An 11,947-nucleotide genomic window follows, 5' to 3' on the forward strand; every position below is an offset into this window, starting at 1 on the left:
GTGACAATTTCTCTTTCCCAGAGAAACTTCGTTCCAGTGAGCCAATTTGAAGTGATCAGCTCTGACACCTTGAGGCCCCTGGAAGCGTGATCTGCAGGAATTTGTTCGGTGTCTATGTAGTGCCACTGTTCAGGGTTAGTCGCCTCTCTAATTCTTTGGACTCGATTCGCTACAAAAACGTGAAATCTACGGGCTTCATTGTTAATGTAGCCTAAGACTACTTTTGAATCGGTCCAGAAATATTCTTGGTCAATTTTGAGCTCCAGCTCCTCCTTTAACATGCTACTGACTGCTGAAGAGATCACCACAGCTGTTAACTCAAGCCTGGGTATAGTCACGATTTTGGTGGGCGCAACTCTTGCTTTGCCAATGACAAAAGAGCAGTGCACTTTATCTTCACTCAACACTCGAATATATGAGCACTGACCATAGCCATGGCTACTCGCATCTGAAAAGTGATGGAGTTCGATCCTCTGAACAGTCCCTAGGTGTTCAGGAGCAAAACATCTTGCTATCTGGAGATCGTGCAGGTTCTTCAATTCATTTAGCCAGCTACTCCATTGCGGCATTAACTCTCTGGGAAGTGGGTCATCCCACTCAATGCCCCTTTGGCACATTTCCTGTAGTACTTTCTTTCCTAATAGAAGGAAGGGAGCCAAGAATCCTAACAGATCAAACACAGATGCGACGGTTGAGAGGATTCCTCGCCGTGTTGCTGGTTTCTCATCCAGTGTTACTTTAAATGAAAAGGTGTCACTATTTACACTCCACTTTACTCCCAACACAGTCTGGACTGGGAATTCATTTGAACCAAGCTCCACATCCTGAATTTCGCTGGCTCGTTCACTGACAGGGACAGACTCCATAACCCTTTTGTTGTTCGAGATGAACTTGTGTAGGCGCAATTTCCCTTTTGCACACACATTTCGGGCTTCTTGGACAAGTTTGATAGCAGTGTCCACATTTTTCACACTAATGAGCCCATCATCAATGTAGAAATTAGTTTTGATGAAACTGGCTGCTGCAGGATACTCTCTTTCGTTTTGACATGCAAGATACTTCATTCCGTAATTCGCGCAGCCAGGAGATAATGCTGCTCCGAAAAGGTGGACTTTCATGCGATACTCCTTTGGCTCTGATCTTGTATCGCCATTTTCCCACCACAGGAACCGTAAGTAATCTCTGTCTTCCTGGCTTACATGGAACCTGTGAAACATCCTTTCCACATCACAGATAATGGTGATTGGATATTTGCAGAACCTGCAGAGTACGCCTGATTGTCCATTAGTGAGATCTGGTCCCGTTAGCAAGTGATCATTCAACGCCGTGCCACCATATTTAGCAGAGCAGTCGAACACAACTCTAATTTTCTCTGGCTTTCTAGGGTGATATACCCCCTGGTGAGGAATATACCAGACGTTTCCTACTTTGGGTTGGTGTTCAGCGCTCTCTGCATCACCATCCTTGAAGACACCTTCCATGAACTTTACATAATCATCCTTGAATTTCTGGTCTTTCTCAAATCTTCCTTTCAGACGCTTCAGTCGCACCAGAGCCAGCTGCTTATTTTCAGGTAACTGTGGGCGTGTCTTAAAGGGGAGGGGCATCTCAAGGTGTCCCTCTGAATTCTGATTAATTTTCTCATTTAGAAGTTGCGTGAACTGTATATCATCTTGTGATATGCTCCTTTCCCTTGGGCTTGTATCTCTAAAGTCTGATTCAAGGGCTCTGATGACTGAGGTAGGTGTTAGTATCGGGAGTTCCTTAACAGATACACGATGGCACAGACCTGTAACTTCAGTCGACTTGGCAAACTGCGGTGGACAGCCAACTATGCTCCAACCCAAGTCTGTCTTGACTGCAAATGGTTCTTCATCACCTCCTGTGATGACTTGGCGTGGTGCCAAAGCTCTTGAGCAATCATAACCTATCAAGAGTCCGACCTTACAATTCAGCAGCGTTGGAATTTCCTGAGCAATTTCATTCAGATGACTCCACCTTATAGCGGTTTCCGGAGTAGGAATGTGGGAAAGTTCAAGTGGAATGAAGTCTCTGGTATAGGCAGGTGGCAAACTGATTAGGCCATGGGAGTGAAACCCCCTAACTCTGAGCCCACAAACTCTTTCACTTTGAACAATTGAATCCTTTCCCATCATTGTGGTAAGCTTTAACTTTACTGGCTCTGAAATCACCCCCATCCTCTCACACAACTCTTGATCCACAAAGGTGTTGCTGCTTTGCGTATCCAAAAGAGCGTAAACTAAGGTCTCTCTATCAGGAGTGGAAGTTGAAGAAATCCATACAGGCACTATCATTGATGTACTCCCACCATCTACACTGTCTACGCAACAGGAAAGAGAAGATGTGTTTTGTTCAGCTTGCATTGTGTGCGAAACTGTTACTGCTGTAGAAGAAGGACGGTCTTCATGAAGTGGTGTTGGATGATGTTTCTTGCATATACTACAAGTAGCTTTATTCCTTCAGTCCTTTGAATTGTGTCCTTTCCTAAGACAGCCAAAACATAGGTTATTGTCTTATATGAACTTTCTCTTGTCCTCCACAGACTTACTGGTGAACGTTTGGCATTTGTGGATGGAGTGGCTCTCTCCACAACACCTGCACGTGACTGGGTTTGAACATGAAGGCAGAGTGTTAACTCTATTGGATCTGTTAGAATCAACTGAGTTGCTTACTCCAACACTGTATGATTTTGACACTATTCTTGATTTATCTGACGCTTTCACATTAGTGATGAACGCATTAGCCTTTGAGCGCTTGACTTCTCTAGATGGCTTTTCTTCAGAGAGCTTCAGGGCGTGAAAGGATGTTACAGGGTTGCATGCTATTTCTGCTTCCTGTGCCACAAAATCAGCAAACTCCTTGAAAGTAGGGTACTCTTCCGCTCGTTTCAGCTGCATTGTTACATGCCGATTCCAACGAGACGTCAGCCAATCAGGTAGTTTTTGTAGCATTTTCTGATTTTCTTCACAGTCGTTTAACACCTGAAGCCCTTTGATGTGTGGCATAGCATTGCTGCATGCTGTCATAAAATCACTGAATTGTCTCAATTTAACAGACTCTCTCGAACCAATCTTGGGCCAGCTATTCAGTTTTTCTCTGAACGCACGCTGAATTACAAATGGATGGCCATACCGAGAATTCAGTGCTTCCCATGCTTGATCATAGGCTTCGTTGTCTTTTCTGTAGAAGGTTCCTTCCAACACAGATTGTGCTTCACCGCTGACATACTTTTGTAGGTAGAACAACTTATCGGCTGGATTTGTGCATCGCCGTTCTATTAATGCCTTGAAACTTGTTCTCCACTCTAAGAACTTGAGTGGGTCCCCTGAGAAAACTAAGGGCTCAGGTGCAGGAAGTCTGCTGAGAACCATTGTGTCATGTAAGGCTTGTACTATTGATGCTTCACCATTAGTATGGCTTGTCTGTTTCTCGTTATCTGTTTTGCATGCTTGTTCTTCTTTAATTTCCTTAGATGCTGCTTCTAGAGGACAATTGGCTACCTCAATGCTTGCTGCTATACTATCATTACAGAACTCACCCGAGTCAGCTTCTGAGTATAAGAAAGAGAGTCAACAGGGCCGCCCAACATGGAGAGTCTCATGCTCTACCGACTGAGCTAGCCGGGCTGGTCATGGTTTACTTCACTGGGTCGGACGCAGTTTTTATCGGCCCCCAAATTACACAGGAGAAACGGAGGCTCTTGCGTTGTGCGAGACTGGCTTAGAGCAGGCTTACAGTTTTCTTCTGTCAGTTTTGACCCAATCTGTTTTTGGGAAGCGCAGTTTGACCCAGCAGTGCGGGCCAACAACATGTTCTGTTTTGCCGCGTGAAGGCGGTTCAATGCTTTGGACAGCGTATGGTTGAGATGTGGTTTTCCACCAATTTGGGGCACCTTTCTTACGGAAATCAAGGTTAAATCTATATAAGGATAAGGATAAACCTTCTATTTTCGGTGGTCTTTTGCAAACACTAGATTTATATGTCAATTCCAACATAGGGAGTTTGACGTAGGGCCTCAGACTGCAGTGTTGAGGATGAGGTTCCAGTGTTACCACTTTTCCTGCCTAAACGAATCACAGGAGCACAGCTTGTAATGGACAGGATCTATTCCCCCTTGCAGCTCTTTCAGCTTATTTTACCAGCTCTGTGGTAGACACAATTGTAAAAAATACAAACGCCTTTGCAAGAATGATATCAGAGGCTGGAAAACGTTTCCTGTGGTTGCCTTTAAAAGCACAAGAATTTTATTCATACATTGCACTTGTGGTTTACATCGGGCTCCTTGGTGCCAAAAATATTGGTGATTACTGGTCGGGAAAAGAAATCTACCGCTTACCCTTCCCAAGATTGGTTATGTCCAGGTCCAGATTTCAGGCCATTTCCTGGAACCTGCATCTTTGTGATCCTGAGGGTGATCGAGAAAACACGCGAAAAAAGGGGATTCAAGCCTACGACAGACTTTTCAAAATCAAGCCCCTGTACGACAGCATCATCACAGCATGCAAAACTTGCTTCCATCCAGACAGACAGCTGGCAGTGGATGAAAGGATGGTGGATTGAAGTCATGTCAAGTTGGTGGATTCAAGTCACGTCAAGTCAAGTCAAGTCACCTTTATTTATATAACCCTTTTAACAATACAGATTGTGTCAAAGCAACTGCACAGTATTTAAACAGCATCAATGTGTGTAATTAACGCATTATTAAATTTATTAGTAAATTTATTAGTACATAATCAATTTTCAGTAAAAGGCAGTTCATCAATGAATTCAGTGATATCATCGTCCTGTTCAGTTCAAATAATATACGATATCGCTGAAAAAATTTCCCCAACTATGAAAGCCAGAGGCAACAGCGGCAAGGAACCAAAACTCCACAGGTGACAGAAATGGAGAAAAAAAACTTGGGAGAAACCAGGCTCAGTCGGGGGACCAGTTCTCCTCTGGCCAGACGAAACCAGCAGTTTGTACCAATGTCTGATTGTAGAGAACTCATCTGGATCCCGTGGTGTAGCACCGATGGCCGTCTAGTTTGGCGAGGTCTTCATTGATGATCCGTCTCTGGAGCTAATCTGTTTGACAACCTCGGCTATTAAAGTCATCTCCAGGTGGTGATCCATTATCTAAGCTGGGTACGGACTGGATCTGGGGGACTGCAATGACCATCTGATCTGGATACAGGCTGGGTCTGGCGGCTACGGGGACCTCGGAATAAGAATGAAACAGACTAATATTGCTCCTCCTGTGCAGGCCTGCTATTACAACCAACTTCCAGCATCCCTTCAGCTCAAGCTAGGCAATTTTTGGGGGTCACCTGGCTGCTGTCTTGCAATTATTAGCCTTTTTGGGGAGCATTTATAGAGTTTGGGCCAAATTCCGAGCACGGACCCTCTCCCGGACAGCACGCCAGATACGCCTACCCTTTTGTTCAGTTTATTACCCGTAAGAGTGAACTTTTGAAAGAAAGACATGAAATTTTTGCACTAAACTCACTAGGTGAGTTTAAGTTGTAACAATACCCCACAGAGCGCCAAATTCATTTGAAATGGGAGATTTCTTTTTTTTTTATGAAAGAATGTATGAACGTAGTAAACTCACACACAGCCACCATTTACAAACCAAGTGTATTAGACAAATAATAATTACAAAGTGTCAGAGCAAGTTAAATTAGTGCAATACAATGGTGTGTGTGTGTGTGTGTGTATAGTCAATTCAAGATGAAAATTTCAAGATGAAATTGGATCCCATTAAACTCCTGTAGAAATGATCATACAGCAGATTTAGGCCTTGTCCTGTAAGACAATCCTCTAAGACCATTCCTAATACAATCCTTGAGGAATGGATCCAAGATATGATTATTACCTTCCACCTTGAGCCTTCCACAAAGCCGCCAATGTTGGTGGTAGAAGTGAGAAAGTAACTGACGTGTGCAAATTAAATCCATGCACACTGATGTTAAAATTCTAACAGTGTCTTTCATTTTGCTTCAATCAAAAAAACAGTGCACTTTCTCTGAGCCCTACCTTCAATTCATGATATACAAATGTGTAGTTCTTACATTGGAGACAGAGCAAACACATTGTCCATAGTCCATTTCATTCCTTACATGTTTATGCAGTAAGCTCAGCCAAACACAATATAGCTAGTTGACACGGTAAAGTGTACCATGGACAAAACACAGTGCTCTAAAATGTGTATTAGAATTTCTATCATTGTAAGAGCCCTGTATAGGATTCTTATTGGAATTCTTTAGGATTGTTTTGACAAGGGAACATTTTTGCAGATTCTGAAAGTGGGATGTAAACTTTTGACATTAACTGTAATTGTAGTTGCAACAATGTGGTTCCCGAGAAACAAAGAGGTGTATTTTCGTAGAGTAATTTACAACAGCTTTGATTGTGGCCAATCAGAATCAAGGACCGGAACTCTCTGTTCTAGACAATTTGTTTGAAACACTGTCCATGCTAAGGGGATCTGTTAGGCTTCTCTTTATTGTGAATTTTCATGTGGTTGTCAAGGCTTCCTTTTTGACTGAAACTGTTTCCACACTGTTTGCATGTGTAAGGCTTCTCTCCAGTGTGAACTCTCATGTGAATGTTAAGGTTTCCTTTTACAGTGAAACTCTTTCCACACTGTTTGCATGTGTAAGGCTTCTCTCCGGTGTGAAATCTCATGTGTTGGTTAAGGTTTCCTTTATCAGTGAAACTTTTTCCACACTGTTGGCATGAGTAAGGCTTCTCTTCAGTGTGAATTCTCATGTGCCTTTTAAGGTGTCCTTGTTGTTTGAAACTCTTTCCACACTGACAGCAAGTGAAAATACTCATAGTTCCTGTCTTTTGAGCTGTTTTTTGTTTAGAAATCTTTTCAGACTCTAAGGAACAAACAGATTTTTCTCCAGATACGAAATTATGAAGATTCTCAAACTGATCTTTCTCTTCAGTTTCATTCAGTACTTCTCTCTCCTCTTTCAGCGCTGTTAGGTCTAAGTTGGAAAAACAAAGGGATAAAAGTTAACCCCAGTTTAATGGCACAAAGCAGTTAACATCACAACATGTAGATACATATAACAGTAGTTCAAACCAATAAGTGTTAAGTTTTCCACAAAAAGTAATTTACCATTCTATCTTTTAGGCCTGGTCCACACTAACGCCTGTTTCACAAAGCCAAAGCCTTTTGGAAAATCTATTTGTGGCGGCCAGTTTTGATATTGTGGCAAGTCGTCACAAATTTATCCATGTATGGGAAACACCACTTAAGCCAACTCATCACCTTAACCTTAAGTTGGGCTAGAATTAAATTAATGCCAAAGCTCAGCTTTTGTTTTTCATGCCCCAGTTTGAGAACCACTGGTTTATACCGTTCACATCTTAAAATACAGTACCTTGGTGTAAGAATGACCTACTGCTCCACTCTGATGCCTCCTGAACAGTGTTCATCTATTTATTTACTTGATTATATTGATATTATTTGAATTATTTTCTTCATTTCCTTTCTTTATCTGGTTATTTAGTTTATATATTTTGTTCCTTCTTCTTTCCCTTTTTCCTAATCTTCCTACTTATTCCCTTTTTTAACTTTATACATTTACAAGATATCAAGGTGTACATCTTATGCATTACAATCTTACACCTCACATAATTACATCAGAATTTAACTTCAATGTTAATGCTTTTGTTTTGGCTTATTTTGTGTTTGTTTTATTGTCAGACTTGCTGTATATTTTATTTATACTTATCTATATATGTATATACACATACTTTATATTACAGCTCTTTTCTCCTATTTTGTACTGTTTTTCTGTATGTCCTACGTTGTCTTACCCTGGAAATCCAGAGGTCTTGCGAGAGCACAATTTGAATTGTCTCTGCAAGACACTCTGGCATCGAGCAATGGTGCAGGTTACTGCAATACGTAAGCAATTGTGGGAACCAATCAAATCGGTGTATCTGATGCAGTGTTGTTTTTGACAACCATCTTAGATTTAGTCTTAGTCTTAGTCTTTTGGACTAAAATGGTTATTAGTTTTAGTCAAATTTTAGTCACTTCTATACGTGATAGTTTTAGTCCAATTTTAGTCGACGAAAAGTCAAAAAGGTTTTAGTCTAGTTTTAGTCGACGAAAAGTCAAAAAGGTTTTAGTCTAGTTTTAGTCAAAAAAAGGGGAAAAATAGTCTTTTAACAAATTAATGTAGGTCAGTAAGCATTTTGCTGTTGGGTAGTGTCACACTAATGCTAAAGCGGCTTGCCATACTAGTATAGCAAAGAGTATTTAATGCTAAAACGGCTTGCCATAGCGGCAGCTATTTTCCGGTTTTAATTGGCATGCACAATAGTGATGGGAAGTTCGGTTCTTTTCCGCGAACCGGTTCTTTCGGACGGTTCGTTTCAAAGAACCGGTTCAAAAAACCAGTTCACCAGTTCTTTTACGCTATGACGTAATGACGTCATTAACGTAATTACTATCGTCCCGCACCCATATACAGTTACATGCAGTGATCATATGAGTAAGTTTTACAAGTCTTGATTTAATAAATTATAAGATAAATTAATTCTAATCAGAAACACTATCAGCTTACTGCACATGCACAATCCATAAAGACTTTGTTATAAACATACGTTTCACCAGATCCCCTCATTAAAGTCCTCAGTTAACCGCGCTCATAGCATTAGCACAGAGACAGTGGTAAAAAAAGAACTAGTTCGGTTTGAGATGGAGTCAGTCATAGCAGGAGTTTGTTTGTTTGGCAGCTGCACGAGTCACGCATGCGCACAGTATCAGCTCATCGATTCTCGAATCGGACGCGTCCGAAAGAAACCGGTTCTCGTTCAGTGTACTGGTGATCCGACAACCGCTGCAACCGCTTCTTGAGTCGAGAATGAGATTGGAGAACTCACACAGAGAGTGACTGAAACGTGCCGCTTGGTTTGCTTGTGCAGTAGTTTGATTACTTCATTTTTAGCATTATACCACCGTTTAAAAGTTAAATAAAAATCTTTTATAATAATTTTTGTTTGAACATGGTTCAAATTATAGTTGTGTATTGTATCATTAAAACATTGTTTATTTAATACAAACACAATTTTTGCATGTCATCATTATCTTTTATTACAGTGCAGCTAATTCATAAATCACATTTTTTCTTTTAATCAAACTCATTTATTATGGTACCACGACACTTCCCTGACCTAGATCATAAAAACCCTTTTAGCCAATAACCTAACAGAATCCTTAAGTAAACTTTTAACAAAACGTTTAACAAAATAGACCAACTTGACTAACGTGCTTCATTTCATCTGGTTGAAAAATGACACGCATGCGCACAGTATCAGCTCATCGATTCTCAACTCGGACGCGTCCGAAAGAAACCGGTTCTCGTTCAGTGTACTGGTGATCCGAAAGAGAGCGATTCTCGTTCAGTGTACTGATGATCCGACAACCGCTGCAACCGGTTCATGACTCGAGAACGACAACCGCTCTGGCAGCTGCTCTGCTCATGCGCATCATCAGCTCTCTTTTCACAGCCGTTCAAACACTGTTTGAGTAACTGAATAACTCGGGAAATTGATTTATTTTGAATCAGAGGGAGTGTCAGGCACGTTAAAAAGTAAAAACCTTTAAGTAATTTGTGGATTAGTGCTTACTAGAGACACGAACCGTTTCAAACGATTCAGTTCGATTTGGTGTACTGGTTCAACCGGGTCACTAAGAAGATCCGGTTAAATTGAACGATTCGTTCGCGAACCGGACATCACTAATGCACAATAAGCAGAAATGTCATGCATTTTAAATGTCTGACGGACCACCCACTAACATTTTCGTCTATTCTCGTCTCGTCAACGAAAACTCACACACGTCTCGTCATGTTTTAGTCATCAACGAGCCATTTTTATGTCGTCATCGTCTCGTTTTCGTCATGAAAAAAGTGGTGTCAACGAAATGATTTCGTCATCGTCAACGTTGACGAAAACAACACTGATCTGATGTAGGCGGGCCAGAGGCGAGCTAAGCTGATGATGACAGCACTGCAACGTCCGAATCATGTAGTAAACTTTGAAAGATCGCTGTCGCTACAGATGAACCACAAGTTGTTTGAAACGGCTTTGGCCGCTACAATGAACGAGTTAGACTTGGCTTCCCATATAAAAGAGGAACAGAAAACCGAAAACTCGAATCGTTCCTTTGCAAGAAGGACGTTTTTGCTGTTTTGCCGACTGGATACGGCAAGAGTTCAATCTATCAGTTCACGAGTTCACGTTTACATATAATTAGCCGGAGAATAGTAGTGCATGTTTGGCGTGCTGTCCGGTGAAGGGCTCCGAGCTCGGGAGTGGCCCGAACCCAGAGTACGTTACCCTCCAATAGGAGTAGCGAGAACTCGGAGTGATGAGATGGGGTGCTGGAGGGTTACTGATAAACCATCGAGTGAATTGAGGTGAGTCAGCTGTATTTAAACCTATGGCGCTGATTGACTTGTGATGTTTACGCTAAGCATCTGACACCTTCTCCCGAACTTTGTTAATGAAACATCATTTAGCTCTGCTGGTAGCTAAGCGTGTATTGTTGTGATTGGTCGTGGCATTATCCAATTGCGTGCAGTTAGAGTTTCAAATGCACGCTTGGTGCCGCCCCTCGAATTAGGCAGTTTTCATTGCTCGATCCCAGACCCTTAATCTTAATAGATTAGGGTCTGGATTTTTCCAGGCTAACGTTGTCTTGTTCTAAAAAAAAGAAGGTAAATGAAATGATCTTACTAGAAGATATGCATGAAAAAGTGTAATCTGTTCCATTTGAATAAGTGAATTTAACGCTTTCTGACATTTCAGTGTGGATGAGAAACTTTTAGAAAATGCTAGTGTGGATAGAGAATATTTTAACACTAGAAGGCTGTTTTCAATTGTATCCAGATTAATTTAGACGTAGCCTAAGTGTTTACTTGTTTATTTGCTTACCAAATACTTTAAATTAACAAATGTAGACAGCATGCAGTAGCCAAATGTGATTACTAACATTTCAAGGTTTGCTTTGTTAGTACTTTTGCGTAAGTAGCCAAAAGTGCTATAAATCAATGGTTTTAATATTAGAAGCAGATACTAGGTTTAATGTAACAGAAAAAAATATAATTTTGGTTTAGGTTAATTCCATATTATTGTTACAACTTAAATGCACGATGTCATAATAACAAATGGCCAATGTGAAAGCAAGATCTTCTCAGTTGCACTTGAAGGCAGCATTAGTATTTGATCTCAACACTTGATCTCAAAACATTTCTACACTCGTGTGACATTCATAAATATCATTCATTTTTGTAGTGACTTCAGGTTTGAGAATAAAAACCAACCTGTTTGTTCCTCAGTATCTTCATGTTTCTCTATGAATACTTCTTCAATCTTCATGTCTTCACTCTCCTCTTTGATAAACACCATCTTTGTTTGTTCCTCAGTATCTTCATGTTTGATGAATGTTTCTTCAATCCTCATGTCTTCACTCGCCTTTTTAATAAACGCCATCTTTGTTTGTCTCTCAGTATCTTCATGTTTGACTATGAATGTTTCTTCAATCTTCATGTCTTCACTCTCCTCTTTAATAAACACCATCTTTATAATAGTGTGTCACATGGATCTCTGTTGATTCTCCAGGAGTTTTTCTGTGTGTTTGAACACTTTTTCCTGTTTCAGATGAGAATAATTAATAGAAAGAAAAATCAATGCAAACACAATCTCTGGGTGCTTTTCAATCAGCTCCTAGTTCAGTAGTCAGTGCACTAGTAAGACAGTAGTTCAGTGTTTCCCCTACAATTATCTTAGGGGGGCGTCCCCTACAATTATCTTAGGGGGGCGCCCCGCCCCGCCCCCCAATGACACACCCCGCCCCCTTGAACGTCAAGTTCATTTTATTTTCGACAAAGTGCCAGGGCACAATAAAAGTCATT

The 11,947-nt window shown here is 41.0% G+C and overlaps 1 protein-coding gene across 1 annotated transcript; it reads right to left on the bottom strand.

Annotated features, from left to right (window-relative positions):
* Window positions 1–5,723: 5,723 nt before the first annotated feature.
* On the bottom strand, window positions 5,724–11,689 carry LOC141312766 (uncharacterized). The gene is made up of 2 exons (XM_073832632.1): window positions 11,357–11,689; window positions 5,724–7,000 (listed from the first exon to the last, which is right to left on the bottom strand). Exons 1-2 carry the CDS (start codon window positions 11,610–11,612, stop codon window positions 6,483–6,485), a joined length of 774 nt encoding a protein of 257 aa, XP_073688733.1. The 5' UTR covers window positions 11,613–11,689; the 3' UTR covers window positions 5,724–6,482.
* Between the last annotated feature and the right edge of the window lie 258 nt (window positions 11,690–11,947).

The sequence above is a fragment of the Garra rufa genome, unplaced genomic scaffold, assembly GCF_049309525.1.
Source record: "Garra rufa unplaced genomic scaffold, GarRuf1.0 hap1_unplaced_005, whole genome shotgun sequence".
NCBI lineage: Eukaryota > Metazoa > Chordata > Actinopteri > Cypriniformes > Cyprinidae > Garra > Garra rufa.